Below are 23,126 nucleotides of genomic sequence, written 5' to 3' on the forward strand. Positions count from 1 at the left end.
GGCGCACCATAGCCCGGTACAGTGGCAGGATGACTTCCTTCGTTCTGGTCGAGATACCCTTCTTAATGATACCTAACATTTGGTTTGCTTTCCTCGAGGCTGTGGCGCATTGTGCCGACGCCTTCAATGTCGTGTCTACCATCACTCCCAAGTCTCTTTCCAGATTACTGACCCCTAGCATTGATCCCCCCATTTTGTAAGTGAACATCGGGTTCCTTCTCCCTATATGCATGACCTTGCATTTCCCTACATTGAAGCTCATTTGCCACTTTTTCGCCCATTCTTCCAATGTCGTAAGATCCCTTTGGAGATTCTCGCAGTCAACCGTGGTTTCAACCTTGCTGAATAGTTTGGTGTCATCTGCAAATTTGATGACCTCGCATTTTGTTCCCGCCTCCAGGTCGTCAATGAATATGTTAAACAGGAGCGGTCCCAGCACCGATCCTTGAGGAACCCCGCTCGTGACCCCTTGCCAGTCCGAGTAATGGCCCTTTACACCAACCCTCTGCTTCCTGTCTGCCAGCCAGTTTTTGATCCATCGGTGGACCTCCCCGTGCACCCCATGTAGGTAGGCCAACTATAGGGCAGGTGTAGCATCTAATATGCTTATGAAGCATGTGCATAAGTAGATAAGGCAGGTCAAAGGTCAGGATTCATATTTAGATGCATGTGCAGGAAAAAAAGTTTCTTCATTTTTTGGCTCCACTTATCTGGTGAACAGACTTGTTCAACTAGGAACATTTAAAGTCAAAAACTGAGGACCAGACTAACTGCAGTCTGTTACAAATGTGCAAGACAAATTATGAAGCACGATTTGCTCTGCTGGTATACAATATGTCGATACAGGTACCTCATTTACTACAGCTGATAATTACTTTAAATATCCAGTATCTTATTTGTGTTGTAAAATCAACATGTCATGTTTAATAATCACTTGATTTAGTAACTGCAAACAATTTCTTAAGTGTGTTACTCAGGTGTTTCATTTATGGAATTTGCTGCGGTTGACAATCCAAAATAAAGTGAGTTTTTTAAAATATATCCTTGAATTGTTGTAGTAGCAATATTCGTATTAATGTTTAATCCCCAGTCTGAACAAGCAGGTCAAGGTGGTTTACAAAATTAGCAGTATGTGTAAGCTTGAAACCTTTTGATGGCCCTCAGAACTTTCTTCTATTCACACTGAGGCCCTTTATATGGAAAGGGTTAGAGACATCTGCTATATATGGTCCATAGACTAAACCGTGTGAGACAATCATAGAAACATAGAAACATAGAAAGATGACGGCAGATAAGGGCTACAGCCCATCAAGTCTGCCCACACCATCGACCCTCCCTTTTAAGTCTAATGTCCCATTTAAGTAGAATTGTAAGAATGCCATTCTACTGACCCGCTCTTTCAAGTCTATACCCTAGTGATCCTATCCTTTGGCAGACCCTCGTAGGGATCCTACATAGGTATCCCATTTATTCTTGAAGTCTGGGACGCTGTGTGCCTCTATCACCTGCATTGGAAGCTTGTTCCAATGCTCAATCACTCTCTCCGTGAAGAAGTACTTCCTGGCATCTCCACGAAACTTCCCTCCCCTGAGTTTGAGCGGATGACCTCTTGTGGTCGAGGGTCCCTTCAGGAGAAAGATATCATCTTCCACCTCAACCCGCAGGATGTCAGCGCGCTGGATTAAAACACAATTATAAAGCGCTCTGAGGGGGGTGTGGGGGGAACGCCCCACTTTACTTAGAACAGTTGGCGCTCCCATTGTGGGGGATGTTGGGGGTAACCCCCATTATAGAGGAAACAGCCATTTTCCCTCTTTTTTAGGGAAAAATTACAGTTTCCTTTGTAATGTGGGGGTTTCCCCCACCCCCAAAGGGATCACAAAAAGTTCTAAGTAAAGTGTGGGGGGTTCTCCCCCCCCCACACACACACACACCCCTCCTCAGAGCGCTTTAAAATTGTGTTTTAATCCAGCACGCGCGATTGTCTGCCCGGTAATGTTCGCGCGCGGTTTTGACTCATCACCACTATATATAGGGTTACCATATGGCTTCAGAAAAAGGAGGACGGATTGAGACATCCAGGTTTTACTTCCATTGATTTCAATAGAAGTAAAGCCCAGATGTCCCAATCCGTCCACTTTTTTCTGGAACCATATGATAACCCTAGCTCCAGTATCAGCTCCCATAGAGACGAGGACCCAGGCCCATAAGCTACTCTAACCACTACATTTATGGTGGAAAATGTGAGACCACCAAAACCCTTCTCTGCAGCCATAAGGGCTATTGGGGTTGTAGACAGATGGGTATAGTAGGGTTTAGGGGGGGCTCATCATAACCTATAAGGGAGTACTAGTGAGATGTTATGTGGCACCCTTTTTGTGACGTTCACAGCAGTAAGGTGCCCAACTGCTCTATTGCCATGGCTGGGTGGCCAGTCCATCACAATGCTGGCCCCTCCCACATCCAAATGATCTTGTTCTGGGACTTGGACATAATTTTGATCAAAAATGTGGTATAATAAGGAGGTTATTGCGGAATCCACCGTTCTAGGATTTAAAAGCAAACTAGACGCACATCTCCGTACGAGAGGCATAGAGGGATATGGGTGACTAAAATTAGGCCAAGTGTACACCTGACTGGGCCTCCACTTGTGCACATCGCCGGACTCGATGGACCGTAGGTCTGATCCGGAGATGGCAGTTCTTATGTTATGTTCTTATGTTACAGGCGGTCTGGACAATCAGCCGCCTGGACTTCCAGATAGACAATTTTTGAAAGAAAAAAAAAATTTGGACGTATAGCAATTTGCCTTTCGAGAATGGATATTTTCCCAGTGCTGAGTCTGGGCATTTAGCACCATACCTCCAAATCGGAGTTAGACATGTTTTGATTATGCCCTCCATGGATTTTGCACACTCAATTTATAGAAGACTGACTAGGGCAGCTGCATGCGTAACTGCACATTTATATCAATTAGCACAAATTATTTTGGTTGCAAAATCCAATTAGCAGCTAATTTAGCAAAGTTTATTGAATCAGGGGCTATATGTATAGATAGGGTTACTAGAGGTCTGGATTTCCCCAGACAAGTCCTCCTTTTGAGAACATGGCCGGGGATCAGGACGGCTTTTCAAAACCCGGCGCTTTGTCCAGGTTTCGAAAAGCCTCCTCTAAATCGTGTCGGGCAGGAGGAAATCCATGCATGCGGGGCAGGGATGAGTGGAACTGGGCGGGCTTGGGGGCGGATCTAGAGGTCCAGATTGTACTATAGCAAAATCTGGCAACCCTATGTATAGATAGCAATGCTGAATAGATTGCTGTGTAGTCACTGTGTCAGCACTATTCATTTAGTTTAGGCTTGCTGTTCAAAGGCTCGTGGATATTATGATTTAAATTTGTCTTTTTTGTGTGAGTTCATGTTATGTTTTTATGTGGTTTTATTATACTTCATGCAGAACTGGTGGATGTAGAGGGCTATACATTTTTTTAAATAAACATATAAGTTGTCTCAACGTAAGGACTATTATTTGGATGGTTTTACGTCCCACCCTTGCTCTATCCCAAACCTGGCCCTTTCCAATATCGACAGAATTGGGATGTTCAATCGGATATTTGGCCCATATAGGGATTATTAAAATCAATATGAAGTAATGCATCATAATTCCTACTGGTTTCAGTGCTAACATTTAGAATGAGGAGGGATCTGCTTTCTGATCCCGGCTTTGGCCACTCTGCTTTTTAATGCTTTGGTCAGCAGCCCTCATGAATTGGACTTTTTTTACCCCATCTTGTGCCAGGTAGGAAGAGTTCTGAAGAATGCTACTTACTCAGTTAAGTAGCAAGATGGGCAGGGTTCAATAACTTGTTGCGCTTGTCATCATAGAATTCATCCACTGCCTTTATTGTCCTGTGAAGAAAGAGAAGGAAGTAACATATGGTCTTGCATAGACCTAGAGGAAGGAGACAAGTGTCGAGATATGCACGCAGACAGGCTGCGATATGGAATGGACTCAAGTTTCAAGTTTGATTAAAATTTGATTTGATCGCTTATCCATTGTTTCTAAGTGAAATACAAAAAAAAAAATTCTTCAAACATAAAAAGTCTTACAACTTAAAAATATTCACAATAAAAATATTGTAGACTAGACAATACGAGTAAAGACAGCAGGGTGGAACTACTATTTGTTTTAGAAAAGAGAGCTAATATATATGGGAAGCACAATAAGGATGGGGGAGGGAACATGTAAAGTAGGAGTTATAGGTTGAAGGCGTCTATAAACAAAGACCTCCTCAAATTAGATTGTGTTTAGTTCTTCAGATCTTTCGGAAAACCTTAAAAACCCTTCTTTTTTCATCTCCTAACTCCCACTGTATCATTTTCTCTACCATAATCTCCCGAACCCCAAAATGTCCTGTCTAAATTAAATTGTAAGCTCTTCTGAGCAGGGACCGTCTATTGTATGTTAAATTGTATAGCGCTGCATACGCCGTTCAGTGTTTTAGAAATAATAAATAGCAATAGTAGTAATCGCTTTTTAAGCAATGGCTCCAATGAATGTTAATGGATCTTTCTTTGTGATCTAATCATGTAAAAATCAGTGTATCGCAAACTGTGTGCCGTGGCACACTGGTAAAGAGGAGAGGTTCTGCTGACTGCCTACAGGATGTGCCTCTCGCAGCCAGGGGTGCCCACATTTTTTGGGCTTGCGAGCTACTTTTAAAATGACCAACAATAAAATTTAAAAGAAAGCACAAAGCACACCGTACGCAGAGAAAATGTTAATTATCATTCCTATTCCGGGGCTTTTTCAAAGAGGTCAAGGCAGATGACTCTACGCACTGTCACCTCAGTAACAACCATAGGAAAATAGACAAATATACCCCCTCCCTTTTTATTAAACCACGATAGCAGTTTTTAGCGCAGGGAGCTGCGCTGAATGAGCACTGCTTTCGACACTCATAGGCTCCCTGCGCTAAAAACCACTATTGCGGTTTAGTAAAAGGGGACCATAGTGTAAAATATAGACAGCAGATATAAATTCAGGCACATTTTGATCACTAAATTTAAAATAAAATCATTTTTCCTACCTTGTCTGGTGATTTCATGAGTCTCTGGTTGCACTTTCTTCTTCTGACTGTGCATCCAATCTTTCTTCCCTTCTTTCAGCCTGTATGCTTCCTCTCCTCAAGACCTCATTCCCTCCCCCAACTTTTTCTTCCTCTTTCCCTGCCTCCCTTTCTTTTTTTCTCTCTTCATGTCCCCTTTCTTTTTTTCTTCTTTCTTTCTGTCTCCCTGCCTGCCCTCTTTCTTTCTTTCTCCCTGCCCTCCCCCACGCCACTGCCACTGCCGCTGCCATCGGGGAATAGGCCCCCAAGTCGCCATCGCCATCCAATAACAGGCCCCATAGCCGCCCCAAGCTCTCCTTGCTTCGGGCTGACCAGCATTCCTCTCCCCGACGTCAATTCTGCCATCGGAGAGGAAGTTCCGGCTCAGCCAAGCAGTGATTGGCTGGCCACAACTTCCTCTTCGATGGCAGAATTGACTTTGGAGAGAGGAAGGCTGATCGGCCCGGTAGATCGCCAAGACAAAGTGAATCTATCACGGAGCCCGGGATGGGCTCTGCGATCAACTCACTTTGCCTTGGCGATCTACCAGTCGATCGCGATCAACCTATTGGGCACCCCTGCTGTAGGCAATCAGCCAGTGCCAGCCCCTCGCCATCTTTCAGGCCCTCTTCCATGCTGGCACCTCCCCCCCCCCCCCCCCCCCACACACACACCCTGGCATCTCAGGGCCCATCTGGAGGGTCTGTGCGCATGAGCAGACGTCAACGTGATGATGTCACACATGCACATGATGTCCATGCACTTCCGGATGCCTCGAGCCGCAGCCACTACATTTAGTGTGCGTGAAAGTTTGCGGTACACTGATGAAAACCGAATTAAGCTATTTGTAGGAGATGCTTCGGTATAAAATAATTAGATTAGATCAGCAAGAAAGGACAGGTGTGCCCGAGAAGAGGGTCAGAAGTGAGATGCAGGCCTTACCTGCCTACATGAGGATGGACATTCCTCAGCGTCTCCTTTGCATTTATAGGTATATCCAACTTGCTAGATGCATTATTTACTGAGAAACTGCTGGATGTATGCTTCTGAATCCCAGTACGAGTCCAACCTTCTCTATCTATTCCCAAAGGATTTTTACTATAGAACCTGCAAGATGGAGAGAAAAGCCAAGATAAGCATCTTACTATTTGCCTTCTTTATATTTTTTTTTATTTATGTGAATTAATTTTTATCCCAGGACAAGCAGGCATGATATTCTCACATGTGGGTGACGTCATCTACGGAGCCCCGATGCGGAAGCATTTTCAAGCAAACTTGATTGAAGATTTAAGTTTGCTCTGCTGCTCCACGCATGCGTGCCTTCCTGCTCCACTAGGGGGCGCATCCCCTCGTGGTCTCCAGTTCAAAATTTTCCGCTGAGCCTAGAAGTCGTGTTTTTTCAGGCTCTGCCCCAACTGCCTTCTAGCACCGCAATTTTTCTTGTTTTTTCTCGATTTAGTCGCTGTGCGCGAGTTTTTTCTTGTTTCAACTGTTCCTGCTTCATTTTTCACCGACCCGGAGGCTTCCGGGTCCTCGTGGCCGCATGGCTATTCGAGCCGCGGCCAGTTTCGATTCTATGTCCCGGCCTTTGACCGGCTTTAAAAAGTACTCCCGGTGCGAGCGGCTTCTTTCCATCACAGACCCGCATCGCCGGTGCATCCTCTGCCTGGGGGCCGCTCATCCAACCGACTCCTGCCCCCAGTGCGCTACTTTCCAGAACCGGGCCCTCCGTCGAAGGAAAGCCCGCATGGCGGATCTTTTCACCCCGGACCAACCCTCTACCTCGGCCTCGAGGTCGGCCCCGGCCTTGACCTCGGCCCCGAATACCTCGGCATCGCCTCGAGACTCGAACCCGAAGTCCTCGGGACAACAGAAAACCTCGGCTCCGGGTAAGTCCCCTCTTCCTTCTTCAGGTTCTGTACCAGCGAAGAAACCAGCCTCGGGGACACCAGCGACGCATGGCGGAAGTCCCATGCCTACAGCCCCGGCGAAGCCCTCGGGCTGTGCCTCCACCACACGGGAATACTCTGATACGAGGTCGCCCCCGGTGGAGTGCACCGAGGCAGTGGACATGCCTTCGATGCTGTCCGTGCCTGTTTTCCAGGACCTACTCCGAGCGATGATCTCGTCGGAGCTGTCCGCTGCAATGGCCCATTTACAACCAGCCTCGACCTCGACCCCGCATGTGCCAGACCAGCCTGAGCCTCGCGTCGAGCTACCTCGAAGAAAAGCGCACAAGCTTCGCCGCATTCCATCCTCCTCGGACTCCTCACCGAGGCACCCGAGGCGCTCCCCCTCCACAGACCGCCGCGGTGCAAAGCGTCGTGCTAAAACGACAGAAACCTCGAACCGCTGTACCTCCAAGAAGGCCCGGGGTTCCCCCACTCTACGAGGCCGTTCACCTACACCTCGTACGGGACCGCTAAGGGTGGCTGAGTTATCCTCTCCAACCCGCGCATCCTCCGAACCCCCCCTCGGACCGGGACCCCGACCCGAGGTTGCAGGTATTCACTGAGGGAGTCCGGGTCGAGGTCATCCTTCTCCACCCGACGGAGGTCTCGTTCACCGACCCCGCACGGGGCCTCGGGAACATCCCGCCCATCCTTCACTCGCTTTGTCCAGGACATGGGCCACGCTTTGGACTTAGACCTCCAGTCCGACTCCAGATACTCTAAGGAGTACCTAATGGAGCTGGATATGCCATCACTGCCCAGAGAGTCCCTTCGCTTACCACCTAACCCGGTACTCCAACAGGCCTTCTTAAGGAACCTGGAGACCCCCTACATGGTCACAGCCGTACCCTCCAAAATGGAGACCAAGTACCGCACAGTACCCTACCCGGGATTCGAACAACCACAGCTCTCCCACCAGTCGCTGCTAGTAGAATCCTCCTTGAAAAAGGCTCGCCCATCCCGGGTCTCAGCCGCGGTCCCCCCAGGCCGAGAAGGCCGAACCCTGGACAAGTTCGGCAGGAGACTATATCAAAATGCGATGATGGCCTCTAGGGTGCAAAGCTACACTTTCACCTTCATATCCTACCTCAAACACCTCATTGGACTATTGAGAGCTTTTGAGACTGACCTACCGGCCTCCCGCCAAGGAGCGTTTGGCCTGCTTTTAGAGTCCCTCTGCAACCTGCGCCTCCATTTATTCCACGCGGCCTACGATGGCTTCGAACTCTCCTCCAGAGAGGCAACCTTTGCTATCGCCATGCGCCGACTACCTTGGCTGCGCCTGGTCGACATGGACCCCAACTTACAGGACCGGTTGGCTAACCTACCCTGCGTGGGAAAAGAACTGTTCGATGACACGATCGAGGCGGCTACAAAACGCCTCTCCGAACACGAACGCTCGTTTGCCTCCCTCGTCCGGCAAAAACCTAAACCGCCTGAGTCCAGGCCGTTCAGGGCCCCTCCGCGCCGCTACCCACAAAAATCCACTCCTGCCTTCTCGCGGCCTCCACCCAGGCGCCCGCAAGCCCACCATCGGGCTCTGCCCAAGTCCCAACCGCCTGCGACCACCAAACCATCCCCGTCCTTTTGACGGGATACGCGGAAGGGGGCGGGCCCCCTCCGCCATAGTCCCAGGCCTCCTTCCCATCGGGGGTCGCCTCAAAGCCTTTTACCCTCGCTGGGAACAAGTCACGTCGGACGCATGGGTCCTTGGCATGATCTCATCAGGATACTCTCTCAACTTTCGGGCCATTCCTCCAGACAACCCTCCAAAGAATTGCCCTCCCAACCGGACGCAGCTACCCCTACTCCTCTCCGAAGCTCGAGACCTGCTTCGCCTGAGAGCAGTGGAGGAGGTTCCCCCCGGCCAACGGGGGAAGGGCTTCTACTCCCGTTACTTCCTGGTACCGAAAAAAACGGGAGACCTATGCCCAATACTAGACTTGAGACACCTCAACAAATTTCTGATGCTTTCCCTACCGACCCTCTACCCCTTGATCGACGAGGGCGACTGGCTCTGCTCCCTCGATCTGAAGGAGGCGTACACACATGTCCCAGTGCACCCCGCTCACCGCAAGTTCTTGCGTTTTCAGGTAGGGGACTGGCACCTACAATACCGTGTCCTCCCCTTCGGCCTAGCATCGTCACCTCGGGTCTTCACCAAGTGCCTCGTGGTGGTCGCAGCTACCTTACGCTCCCAGGGCCTTCAGGTATTCACCTACCTGGACGACTGGCTGATCAAAGCCCCATCCAGGGAAGGGGTTATCTCAGCGACCCAACAGACTATTATCTACCTACAGAGTCTGGGGTTCAAAATAAACTTCCCAAAATCCCAACTGCGCCCCTCGCAGTCCCTACAGTTCATCGGGGCCACGCTGGACACGGTTCGCCTCCGTTCCTTCCTCCCCCCTCCGCGTCTAGAGGCGTTAGTAAGTTTGAGTCAAAGGATCTCCCTGCTGACCTCGGTATCAGCTCGACAGATGATGACTCTCCTGGGCCACATGGCCTCCACCGTCCATGTCACACCCTTCGCCCGCCTCCATCTGAGAATCCCTCAATGGACCCTGGCCTCTCAATGGCGTCAAGACCGGGACCCGATCGACCATCCCGTGACAGTGACTCTTTCCTTGCAACAATCGCTCCGCTGGTGGGCCGACTCTTCAAATCTTTCCAAAGGTTTGCTCTTCCTCGCCCCACCTCACAGCAAGGTACTCACCACGGACTCGTCGGAGTACGCTTGGGGAGCCCATCTGGACAGCCTACGCACTCAAGGGATGTGGTCAGCAGAGGACCGTCGCTGTCACATCAACGTGCTAGAGCTTCGGGCCATCTATCTCGCAGCTGTAGCTTTTCAACATCTGCTCCACGACCGGGTGGTTCTCATCCGAACCGACAACCAGGTAGCAATGTACTACGTAAACAAACAAGGGGGAACAGGGTCTTGGTCCCTTTGTCGGGAAGCCCTGCGCCTTTGGAAATGGACAATCTCCAACAACACCTTCCTTCGAGCGGTGTACATACAAGGAGAACAAAACTGCCTGGCGGACAGACTCAGCCGCCTCCTCCAGCCACACGAGTGGTCACTGCACTCTCAGACCCTACGACAGGTGTTCGAAAAGTGGGGGACGCCTCAAATAGATCTGTTCGCATCCCCCCACAACCACAAACTGCCTCTCTTCTGCTCCCGGATGTACTCCCCGGACCGGCTCGAGGCCGACACCTTCCTCCTCAACTGGGAGGGAAGGTTCCTGTACGCGTTTCCGCCGTTTCCTCTGATCCTGCAGACGCTGGTCCACCTGAAAAAGGTGCAAGCCACCATGATCCTGATTGCTCCTCGCTGGCCACGCCAGCCTTGGTTTTCCCTTCTACTTCAACTCAGTGTCAGAGATCCACTACCTCTGCCTCGGTTTCCCTCTCTACTATCACAGGGTCAGGGTTCGCTGTTACATCCCAATCTTCAATCTCTTCATCTGAATGCTTGGTTTCTTTCCCCCTGTCTTCTCTCCCCGTGTCTCAATCAGTCAAGGAGATACTGGAGGCCTCTAGAAAGACCTCGACGAGAACCTGCTGCTCCCAAAAGTGGACCAGATTCTCAGCCTGGTGCTCCTCTCACAGCTAGGACCCGGTGTCGGTCCCCATCCCTCTGGTCCTTGACTATTTACTTCAATTATCCCACTCTGGCCTAAAGACCAACTCCATTCGAGTACACCTCAGTGCGATTGCGGCCTTTCATCAGCCCCTGGAAGGGAAAGCCCTCTCGCTCCATCCCTTAGTCTCTCGCTTCATGAAGGGCCTTCTGAATGTCCACCCTCCTCTCAAACCTCCTCCGGTGGTTTGGGACCTTAACGTGGTTCTGGCTCAACTAATGAAACCTCCATTTGAGCCGTTAGACAAATGCCATCTGAAATTTCTCACTTGGAAGGTGATTTTCCTGCTTGCGCTCACTTCTGCTCGGCGGGTTAGTGAGCTACAGGCTCTGGTAGCGGACCCACCCTTCACTGTATTCCATCATGACAAGGTGGTACTCGCACTCATCCAAAGTTCTTGCCTAAAGTAGTGTCTGATTTTCATCTCAATCAGTCCATTGTCTTACCTGTGTTTTTTCCCAAGCCCCACTCTCACCCCGGAGAGGTGGCACTCCACACTCTTGACTGCAAGAGAGCGTTGGCCTTTTACCTACAACGCACTCAACCACACCGGAAAGTCCCACAATTGTTTTTGTCCTTCGACCCAAACCGGTTAGGTCACCCAGTTTCCAAGCGCACCTTATCCAACTGGTTGGCCGATTGCATCTCCTTTTGCTACGCTCAGGCTGGTCTCGCGCTGCATGGTCGAGTAACGGGGCACAAGGTCCGAGCGATGGCAGCCTCCGTAGCGTTCCTCAGGTCCACACCTATTGAGGAAATCTGCAAGGCTGCCACGTGGTCTTCCGTTCATACTTTCACCTCCCACTACTGTCTGGACTCACTGTCCAGGAGCGATGGCCGGTTCGGCCAATCAGTTTTGTGAAATCTATTTGCTTAAATTGCCAACTTCCCTCCATCCCTTTTCAGTTAGCTTGGAGGTCACCCACATGTGAGAATATCATGCCTGCTTGTCCTGGGATAAAGCACAGTTACTTACCGTAACAGGTGTTATCCAGGGACAGCAGGCATATATTCTCACAACCCGCCCACCTCCCCGAGGTTGGCTTCTTTACTAGTTAAGTGAACTGGAGACCACGAGGGGATGCGCCCCATAGTGGAGCAGGAAGGCACGCATGCGTGGAGCAGCAGAGCAAACTTAAATCTTCAATCAAGTTTGCTTGAAAATGCTTCCACATCGGGGCTCCGTAGATGACGTCACCCACATGTGAGAATATATGCCTGCTGTCCCTGGATAACACCTGTTACGGAAGTAACTGTGCTTTATTTTTAAGCCTTATTTTTAGATGATTGGTTTGTAATTTTACTATTCCTTTTGTGACTCTTTATAAATAATCTGTCAGATTATTTATTTATTTAATTAATTAATTAATTTGTTTTCTAATCCGTCATCCCCAAAGATCTCAGGACGGGTTACAGGTTAAAATACATAATAAACAGTTAACAGGTTACAATTTGCCTTTGTTATAGTACAAGTTTTTGTTTGTTTGTTTTTCTGGTACAAGAGCCAGGCTGACTCCCATGGTCAGTGGCACACCGAGAAATTCAGTGCCGGGCCGTATGTGACAACTGACGTTGAATTTCCCAGCCACTCAGGTTTCTAGGATATCCACAAAGAATATTCATGAGAGTGTTGGCAGTGTATGTGAATCTCTCATATGAATATTCATTGTGGATATCGTGAAAACCTGACTGGCTGGGGTGCCTGCAGGATCAGGTTCGGGAACCACTGGAATAGGAGAAGTATATCTCAGACTACCAGAAGAACAAGCCATTATAGCTTGCCATGAAAGAGGCAATTATCTCGGAATACCTGTAGAAAAGGTCATTGGAACATGGCAGAAGAAACTCACCACTGATTGTACTCTGTCAAGAAGTGGTCAGACCCTTCTGGAAGACGAGCTGGGGTCACATGTAATGGTACATTGTTAGCACTGTAACCAGTTAGGTCCTACAAAAAGAGAAAAGATGTGAATGATGAAGTGGTCTCCCTCGCGTGTCATGGGACAGTCAGTAAGCTGAATTTACCTTCTCCCCAATGTGATGTCTGTCTAGGAGGTCCAAATGTGTCCTCTTCTCCCTGAATCGTCCCTCGAACTTGTCATGCATCTCACTCCTACGCCTATGGGTCCCCAGTTTTTCCTAATTGGAATGTAAAATATGGTATCAGAGGCAGAAGGAGGAAGAAAGAGCTATAAAAGAGAGAAATATCAAGAAGTGAAGAGAGAGATGCAGCTTACAGCAGGAATGATATGCTTGTCCATTTCCTGCCAAAACCCACAATCACGCTGTGAGTGCCCAGCTATGTTAGGCATGTACTCACTCCCCTGGTGAGAAAACAAAGGCACTGTCAACGTTATCAACATCAAATCCAAACCATCCACACTAACAACCCCTTCCGAATAACTAGCAAGCAGAGAGATCCTCTTAATTAAGGAAATAATAGACCTTTTCCCCCATCACAAGACTAACAGCGAGGCCCCTTCAATGAGGGCATGAGACAATTTCGGTTTCATTTAGGATAGTTTGTCTTCATCCATTGGTGTAGTAAGGAGGGGCTGTCCGCCCCGGGCACCATCTTGGCGAGGGTGCCAGCACTGGTCTTCCTCTCTGACCCCCTCCCCTCCCCCACTTCCCTTCCCCATACCTTTTTATCGTTCATGGCGTGAGCACCAACTCCAACCTGCTGCTCGGGCCAGCGTGACATTAGAGGAAGAGCTGACGCTGGTGCAAGCAGCAGGCTGAGGTTGCTGCTCACGCTGCACACGTTAAAAAGATATGGTGGAAGGGGGCATGCACACAGCAGGAAGGGACAGGGAGGGAGCGGGTGGGGGGCAAAGAAGATGGCAGGGGAGGGGCGCCTCTCACCCTCGCAATGCTACTGTCTTCATCACTTTGGATGTGCAATTATTTGTGCATATTATTTTGATTCAATCATTTAAAAATTCTATAAGATTTGAAGGCAGTATACAGTAAAACCTTGGCTTGCGAGCATAATTTGCTCCAGAAGCATGCTTGTAATCCAAAGCACTCGTATATCAAAGCGAATTTCCTCATAAGAAACAATGGAAACTCAGACAATTCGTTCCACAACCCAAAAACTTTAATGCAAAATACTGTATGTAGTCGTATTGCAAGACTTTGCTCGTTTAGGACAGTCACTGCACTCTTGCAGTATCAGAGGGAGAAGAACCATCGGCTCAGTTGTGATGTGTGTATACTGTACGTACTCGTATTGCAAGACGTTGCTTGTATATCAAGTTAAAATATAATCAAATGTTTTGCTTGTCTGCAAAACACTTGCAAACCAAGTTTCTTGCAATCCAAGGTTTTACTGTATATGCCTACATAGAAAATAGTTTTTGAAGAAGCAGTGATACAAATATATTATTTCAGTAGGTGTCTTGCTCCATTGTTAGTGCTAATATTTATGAGTTTTTTGATACTTACAACTGGGCCAACAGTAGGTAGATAATCTGCCTTGGTAATACTGACTCCAGTCAAATGGTGCCTGGGACTAACCTGTAATAGAAAAAAAGGATTTTGTGAGATACTATGACGTCCCTAGCATGAGGATACCATATGAATTTTTCAAAATTGATGTATGCATTTAAATAGTGTGATCTAAAATTCTAGGCACTTCACAATAAAATCAACATGAAATAAAACAAAAATAAATAAATATCACTAAACTCTTTGGATACAAATAATCAGAATTACTTACAAGGCCAAACATTATGCAATAAACTGTGATTATTCCTCATTCAGTCAATTAAAGGCTTTTTCAAAAGAAATAAGCCTTTAAATTAAACTCAAAAAAGAGAAGTTATACTATGCCTGATGGTCAGAATGGATGAATATAAATCTTCAATTTTTTTTTTATATGCTTGGACTGGTGCTATAAAATGCTACAGTGTGGAATTTTCTTACAACAATCTAAGTTCAAAGCTGCCTGCATTGAGGTTTGTCTTAACACCTATGTTTATTAAGAACAAAAATGTATTTATTTGGATTTATTAAATGCCTTTTCACGAAGAGATTCGCCCAAAGCAGTTTATAATACATTGAATAGCAATCAGGTGGTCGTGGGTATTTTCCCTACCTGTCCTGGTGGGCTCATAATCTAGCTCTGGTGCCTGGGGCAGTGGGGGGGTTGGGTAACTTGTCCAGGATCATGGGGAGCAGGCCGGAGTTGAGCTTGCAGTTGCAACCTCAGGGTGCCGAGGCAGCAACTCCAACCACTGAGCCACACCTTCCATTCAGGAGCTCTTTGAGTTCTTTTGCCTATTTACAGGGATGTAAGGGAATGGGGTGCCCTAGTGATCTTCAGACTTACCCCCCCCCCCCAATTAATTTTCATACCCTCAGACCCCCAAAGATTTTAATAATTCAACAATCATCATCAGAAAGCATTCGACAAAGTTCCACACGAAAGACTTCTCAGGAAATTACAAAGCCACAGAATAGAGGGAGACATACTAAGGTGGATAGGCAAATGGCTGGAAAACAGAATGCAGAGGGTGGGTCTAAATGGGAAGCTCTCAGACTGGGAGAAAGTGACTAGGGCTCGGTTCTTGGGCCCATCTTATTTAATATTTTCAGCAACGACCTAGAAGAAGGTACATCCAGTGAAATCATCAAGTTTACAGATGACACGAAGTTATGTCGGGCAATCAGATCACAAAAGGACAGCGAGGAACTACAGAGAGATTTGAGCCAGTTAGAGAGATGGGCAAAGAAGTGGCAGATGAAGTTTAATGTGAAAAAATGAAAGGTAATAATACATTTGGGCAGAAAGAACAAGGAGCACGAGTATAGCATGTCTGGTGCAACCCTGGGTAAGAGCGAACAAGAAAAGGACTTGGGGGTACTGATAGATAGGACCCCGAAACCGTCAGCACAATGTGCGGCGGCGGCAAAGAAAGCAAATAGAATGTTGGGCATGATAAAGAAAAGAATCACAAGTAGATCGGAGAGGGTCATAATGCCGCTTTATAGAGCAATGGTCAGACCACACTTGGAATACTGTGTCCAAAACTGGTCTCCCTACCTATATATAGGATATAAAAGATATAAAACTGCTGGAGAGGGTGCAGAGGCGAGCAACGAAGCTGGTAAAAGGTATGGAGAACTTGAACTACGAAGAACAACTTAGAAAACTGGGACTGTTCTCCCTTGAGAAGAAGAGACTGCGAGGGGATCTGATTGAGACTTTTAAAATAATAAAAGGAATCGACAAGATAGAGCAGGATAAAAAGTTATTTACGATGTCAAATGTGACTAGGACAAGAGGTCATGGACTGAAGCTGAGGGGGGACAAGCCCAGGACAAATGCCAGGAAGTTCTGCTTCACACAGCGAGTGGTGGACACCTGGAACGCTCGCCCGGTGGAGATTGCTGCAGAACCCACTGTTCTAGGATTTAAGGGCAAGTTAAATGCACATCTCCTCGAAAGATGCATAGAAGGATACGGGTGACTAAGTTTTCTCCAGGTTACATCCGGATGGACCTCCACGTGAGCGGATCTTGATGGACCTAAGGTCTGATCCGGAGATGGCAGGTCTTATGTTCTTATGTATCATCCCACACGAAGGCAATCTCCAAAAATCACTGACCCTGGCAAAAGTATGCACCGATGGTTTGTTTTTTATTCTTTTTTGTTTTGTTTTATTCATTTATAACCCGCTTTTAACAGAGAGGCTCACGATAAAACACTCACAATAGTTAGACATCAACCTACATTATACAACACTGAATCAGAAATTCAGCGGCCAGCGCTAACATAACCCATATCATACAGCAAAACAAATGTCTGGTCAGCAATTTCTTGAAATGGTTCTTTGAATTACTGTGGCTATCAGGTTCTCTTGTCTTCTTTTGACTGTAGAGTAGCTTTTCTTTGCTACTCTATGAAGCTGCAGCCCAAGGCAACCATCTACTCTGGTGTAATGGTTAAGCAGGCCCTGCCTTTTTACTGCATAATGATTCTAAAATGCTTTTCCTGTTTTACTAAGGCAATAATTTCTTTTGCCTTTTACTAAGAAAGGTTTGAATCCCTTTCTTTTTAGCAACTCGGATTGAATAAATACTTGGTTTTCATTGAAAACAAATCTTTTTCTAGCTTGATTTATTTCTTCACTCCGGCCCTCTCATTAAGCTGCTCTGTTTGTAATGGCTATATTCACAGGCATATTCTTTCCAGCTGAGTAATCCTGGTAAGACATAGTTCACTTTTCTCATTGATCTCTTGCCAATTATCACTGTTTATATGAGACATAAGAACATAAGAAATGCCTCTGCTGGGTCAGACCCGAGGTCCATCGTGCCCAGCAGTCCGCTCACGCGGCGGCCCAACAGGTCCAGGACCTGTGCAGTAATCTTCTATCTATACCCCTCTATCCCCATTTCCAGTAGGAAATTGTCCAATCCTTTCTTGAACCCCAGTACCGTCCTCTGCCCTATTACGCCCTCTGGAAGTGCATTCCAGGTGTCCACCACACGTTGGGTAAAGAAGAACTTCCTAGCATTTGTTTTGAATCTGTCCCCTTTCAACTTTTCCGAATGCCCTCTTGTTCTCTTATTTTTCGAAAGTTCGAAGAATCTGTCCCTCTCTACTCTCTCTATGCCCTTCATGATCTTGTAAGTCTCTATCATATCCCCTCTAAGTCTCCTCTTCTCCAGGGAAAAGAGACCCAGCTTCTCCAATCTCTCAGAATATGACAGGTTTTCCATACCTATTATCAGACGTGTTGCTCTCCTAGGCAATACAGTAGCGCTGGAAGGCGGAGCCTAGTGGTTAAAACAGCTGCCTCAGCACTCTGAGGTTACAAGTTTGATTCCCATTGCATCTCCTTGTGACTGTGGGCAAGTCACTTAACACTTCATTGTCCCAGGTCCAAAATAAGGATCTGTCTAAAATATGTAAACCATTTGGATTGTAACCACACAGAAAAAGCAGTTTTATTATATGGCGATTTGGTTTAGGATGAGCTGGAAAGGGCTTTGATAGATGCTCCAGTGACAGGATGGTTAGGATAGAGGAGTGGGCTTCAATGGCAACTCCAGCACTGGGAACCTAAAGGCAGTCCTGGGTGGACAATTTAAACAGGAATGTATAATGAGTGCGATTATTGGGTAGACTGGATGGACCGTTCAGGTCTTTATCTGCTATCATTTACTATGTTTTTTTTATGTTACAAGTCTGCATATTGCAAGAATGTATGTGAAGTTCCCTGACAATACCGAAATTATGAAAACTATCCCATTCATTCTATAAAGTTGTGCGCATAGCTTTGTACTTACCCCCCAAATTCTATATATGATGCCTAAGTGCACACACTTTAATTAATTGGCCTAATTGGCACAATAATTGATGCTAATTAGCACTAATTAAAAAAAGTTACATGCACAACTCAGAAAGCGTGATTCTAGAAAAAGTATGCTCCAGTTGCAGTGCATGAATTTGAAAGGGGGCATGGCTGGGGTAGATCATAGGCACTCCTAAAAGTTACACACATTATTATAGAATATACCTGATCTGTACATAACTCAGGCGCAGGCACTGAGGCCTGGTTTTAGCTGGCTTAAATGTGCCTAAGTTATGCAACACACACAGGCATTAAGTATGATTCTCTAAAAGGTATGCGTACCTTGTAGAATCACGCTAAGTGCTATTCTAGTCAGCAGCAATTATGGGGGGCTCTATGTATAGAATTTGGAGGATAGTGTGCAACTGCAAGGGGCCGTGGACCTGGGAAGGGCATAGCATGTCAGGAGAATGTCTAGCACTTATGCACATGGGTTACAGAATACTAGCAGTTATGGCCCAGATTTTATACACGGCGTCTAAATTGGCCGGTGACTAGAAAAATGGTGCCGGCCGCGTGTCAGTCACACTTAGGCGTTATTTACAGAATTGTGACTAGTGGCGCCTATGTAAAAAACTGAAATGTAGGCCAGAGTTTAAGGGCCTACATTTCAGGTGCCTATGTTTTGGGGAGAATCGCGCTTAGCAGCGCCTAAATCACCCACAGAGTGATTTTATTGCAGTTTATTTAAAACCTTATCAACCACGGACCCCTGATTGCTCTCCGAAACACGGACCGTGTCAGGTCTCTTGGTTTGTAATAAGGTGATATCATTAACTGCATTAAATATCTGGTACAATAAACATAGCCTACATCTTGTACATATTAGTCTGCAGTTTTATTTTTGCTTTTCGCTCGTTGGTATTGCACTGCAGACCCTTTTGGATTTCTTTTGTTGTTTAAACCACACACGCTATCATTCTTGACAACATGACATACAAACTATAAAAAAAGATATTACAACAAAAATGTCATCCATAATAAATAAAAGCAAAAAACTTGTGAAGAGTTGATATCCAAGATGAAGGCTTTATTAGAACAAATAAATAATCCACATAAAAATATCTAGAGCCTGAACCACTGCAAACATGTGGACCCAACACGGTCCATGTTTCGACACTATTGTCTTCCTCAGGGGTCCCTATAGGTCCTATAAGCTGGTTTGTGGATTACTTAATAACTAAAAAACCTCTGTGCTGGTGAGATGTACATTTGTTCTAATAAAGCCTTCATCTTGGACATCAACTCTACAGAAGTTTTTTTTGCTTTTGGTTGTGTTTCTTTTTGTGGAGGAATCGGAGTCAACTTTCTTGTTGTGTTGTATCCATAATAAATATACACCATCTGAGCCACATCATCATATCAGAATCTGCAATCAGGAAATCATCCGATGGAGATGTATGCTATTAATAAGTTCATGTACAGTGGTGCCTCGCATAACGGACACCTCGCACAGCGAACGCTGCGCACAACGAACTTTATGTCGTGATTCGTACAACGGACTTCGTTTCACACAACGAAGTCGCCCGAGCTGCATCCTTCCGGGGTTCCTTCTCCTTACCTGCCCTGTCGCAGCACACAGCCGAACGGAAATCTTCCCGATGTCAGCGCTGACGTCGGAGGGAGGGCTTAAGCAAAGCCCTCCCTTCCTCCGACGTCAGCGCTGACATCAGGAAGACTTCATCTCTCGAGGAACCTACAGTTAGAGCGAAACGGAGACGCTCCGTTGAGCGTTTAATCATAGCCGAGTGTTGATTGTATTTATCATCATATACAGTCATCAGTTGCCCTGGGCCCCGGATAAAAGCTAAGTACTAATAGCCAAATACTTTTTTGCTTTATAAGAATTGAGAAGTGTCTACAAGTAGGAAGAAGGCAATGGCGAACGAAAGAGGGGGGAGGGGGCGGTCCGCCTCGAAGAATGTGCACGGCTGGTCAGGTCCCCCGATCGACCGACAACAGGCCCGGCCGACAAACCTCCCTGCCCTGTAGCCGCGAATCTAAATTACCTCTTACAGCAGCTTCAATAATCCAGCTGCTGTAAGAAGGTAATTTAGATTCGCGGCTACAGGACAGGGAGATTTGTCCGACCGGGCCTGTTCTGTTGTCGGTCGGGTGCAAAAGCGCCACAAAGGTGGAGGCAGGGAGGGAGGAAAGGTGGAGTGGAGAAGAAAAGACGCTTAAGGGGGGAGAAGGCCCCTGAAAGCACATGTTGGAGCAGGGGATGAGAGGGAGGGAGAGAAGGGGAAATATTGGACAAGGGCAGAAGGGATGCTAAATCATAGGGTGACAGGCAGAGAGAACAACAGGAAAAAGAGTGGAAGCAATCTTGAACCCTGAGGGTGAGGGCAGAGAGAGGTGGTGAGATGATTGATCATGGGGAGAGGGACAAAAGGGAATAGAGATGGGATAGGAAGATAGTGGAAGTAAAAGGACAGGGAGATGTATGTTTTTAGATGTATCTAAATAAAAATAATAACAAAAAATTTATCTTTTTTATGTCATCTTAGCATATTTTATGCTGCAGAACGAATTATTTTTTTTTACATGTATTCCTATGGGAAAACGCGTTTCACATAACTAACGTTTCACATAACAAACTTGCTCCTGGAACCAATTAAGTTCGTTGTGTGAGGCACCACTGTATTTGGGTGTAAAGGTTTTAGTGAAAGTCAAAAAGGCCGCTTCAGACGGTGTTACAGTGTCTGTGGATTTCACTGGGAAATGGCAGATATACGCACAGGATTGTCCTGACGATACTGTGATGGCGGTAGATATGTTATTGGCTCCAAGTCTGAACCTTCAGTGAACCCAGAATCTTCCAACGTTCCAACAGACTTTCCCTGTAGAAATCCTAGAAAATGGGTGAAGAGAAAAAAATAGAAGTGTGAAGGATAAGAGGACATAAAGGAAAAAAAGCACAAAGTGTAGAAAAAGGACAAAAATAGGTACTTGGCTCAATTTGTAAAACCTCCCTTCATGCATTTTCTTTCTTCTATTCATTCTACTCCCATCTTCTCCTATTTATTCTACTCCCAAATTTTCAGGCAGCCATCTGTATATGGAAATATTTATAACCAATTCCCACTGCACTGAGGCACAAAGGGGTTACAGACAAATCTAGTGTTGCACTATTAAAGCTTTCCCATCTTCCTTTGTCCTTCACATTCCCCAATTCCTTATGCCTTCCTTGCTCCCTGCCCCATTAGATGTAGGTGTAGGCATGAAAAGCAAGGTCTGCAGGGTCAGGATCAAAAGTATAATAATTAGCTATAATATTCTGTGCACTTATTTTACTCTACCTGACAGAACTGGTCGTTCCATTCTGAACTTTGTTTTATAATCTGTTGACATGTAAGTTGGTCCCTATGAAATCACAAAACAGAAAATGAAGCAATATAATGAGGAATCTCCAAGAATCATAGTTGGTACACCGACAAAATCCACGCAGGACAATTCCGCTTAGACAAAAGCGCCCTGACAATTACGCGCACAGACAAGTGCGCGCAGGACAATTGCAGGATATTTGGAAGGCCTTGATTTTCTGAGACTCCTCAGGCCCCATCCCTTGGGAGAGGATTGAGGTGCCTGGGGCACCTCAAGCCCCTCCTAAGGGATGAGGCCTGAGGAGTTTCAGCAAATCAGGGCCTTTTAGATATCCAATAAAAGGGTTCACATAATCATGCTGTAAACCTAACCCTAACACTAGATAGGAAGTGAATCTGTTAAGTGTAATGGGGGGTTCCCCCCCCTCAAAAAAGAGGGTTACTTTGTAACCCTCCCAAAGACAAAATAGTATCCTGTCGGGGTGGATCTCCCATTCAGTGTGTGCTAGTTTCTACCCTGTTCCGACCTATGAATTTACCTCATATATGCCTCCCCAGCGGTGCACCGACAAATCCCGAAAATAGCATCCTGCCAGGGCAGACCTCCCATTCAGTGCGCGCATAGTATCTTGTCGGGGCGGACCTCCCATTCAGTGTGCGCATTTGTCATGCACGCAAATGTCATGGCGCAATTGTCAACGCATGTTTGTCCTGCGCGCATTTGACGGGTCACCGTGGAAGTTCATATCATGCCTAAACACGGAAGGTACGAGAGAATAGCTGGACTGCATCTCACTCACATATCGGAAATTCTCCTGTTCCTCATATCCCTTCTCTTTAGGCTGGAAAAGAATGGGCCGATGCTTAGGTACGAGCCCAGCTATTGCTTGAGGTCCGTGGTCTTGGGTGTCAAAATGGACATGCTTCACCTGTAATGACGATGCCACATGGTCATTAACATTATTGCCGGCTGTTGAGATATATATATACAAATATTTAGGTATAAAGACCTCAAGAGACCATGGATGTGAGCATACATACATAAAGCAATCAAAGCGAATGCAAATATATAAATAGCATCAAGGGGTACATATTGAACACATGTACATTGATGTTGATATGGAATTCAATGAAGACAGGTCTTGCATAGGACAAATAACCAGGATCTATTGCCCAGAAATATTAAAGAAAAGACAATTTAAACAGGAATGTATAATAAGTGCGATTATTGGGTAGACTGGATGGACCGTTCAGGTCTTTATCTGCTATCATTTACTATGTTTTTTATATGTTACAAGTCTGCATATTGCTAGAATGTATGTGAAGTTCCCAAAATTCTGAAAACTACCCCGTTCATTCTATAAAGTTGTGCACACACTTTAATTGATTAATTGGCACAATAATTGAATCTAATTAGCACTAATTTAAAAAGTTACATGCACAACTCAGAAAGCGTGATTCTATAAAATGTATGCTCCAGTTGCAGTGCATGAATTTGAAAGGGGGTATGGCTGGGGTAGATCATAGGCACTCCTAAAAGATACACACATTATTATAGAAAATACCCGATCCTTATATAACTCAGGCGCAGGCATTTAGGCCTGGTTTTAGCTGGCCTAAATGTGCCTAAGTTATGCAACACACACAGGCATTAAGTATGATTCTCTAAAAGGTATGCGCACCTTGTAGAATCACGCTAAGGGTGCCGCATGGGGACCAACAAAGACCTAA

At 46.3% G+C, this 23,126-nt stretch overlaps 2 protein-coding genes across 2 annotated transcripts in view; one reads left to right on the top strand and one right to left on the bottom strand.

The window, feature by feature from the left end:
• Positions 1 to 23,126, top strand: part of LOC117352063 (nitric oxide synthase-interacting protein-like) — a 742,171-nt gene that overhangs the window by 615,721 nt on the left and 103,324 nt on the right. The window lies entirely within an intron of this gene.
• PPP1R32 (protein phosphatase 1 regulatory subunit 32) overlaps positions 1 to 23,126 on the bottom strand; it is a 52,173-nt gene that overhangs the window by 3,873 nt on the left and 25,174 nt on the right. The window contains exons 5-13 of the mRNA XM_033928091.1: positions 22,196 to 22,324; positions 21,372 to 21,435; positions 20,811 to 20,923; positions 14,153 to 14,224; positions 12,943 to 13,029; positions 12,731 to 12,844; positions 12,556 to 12,653; positions 6,049 to 6,213; positions 3,828 to 3,907 (exon numbers count right to left, since the gene is read on the bottom strand). Coding sequence (XP_033783982.1) covers positions 3,832 to 3,907; positions 6,049 to 6,213; positions 12,556 to 12,653; positions 12,731 to 12,844; positions 12,943 to 13,029; positions 14,153 to 14,224; positions 20,811 to 20,923; positions 21,372 to 21,435; positions 22,196 to 22,324 — 918 coding nt within the window. The 3' untranslated portion in view covers positions 3,828 to 3,831. The remainder of the gene's footprint in view (positions 1 to 3,827; positions 3,908 to 6,048; positions 6,214 to 12,555; positions 12,654 to 12,730; positions 12,845 to 12,942; positions 13,030 to 14,152; positions 14,225 to 20,810; positions 20,924 to 21,371; positions 21,436 to 22,195; positions 22,325 to 23,126) is intronic.

The sequence above is a fragment of the Geotrypetes seraphini genome, chromosome 19 (genome assembly GCF_902459505.1).
Source record: "Geotrypetes seraphini chromosome 19, aGeoSer1.1, whole genome shotgun sequence".
NCBI lineage: Eukaryota > Metazoa > Chordata > Amphibia > Gymnophiona > Dermophiidae > Geotrypetes > Geotrypetes seraphini.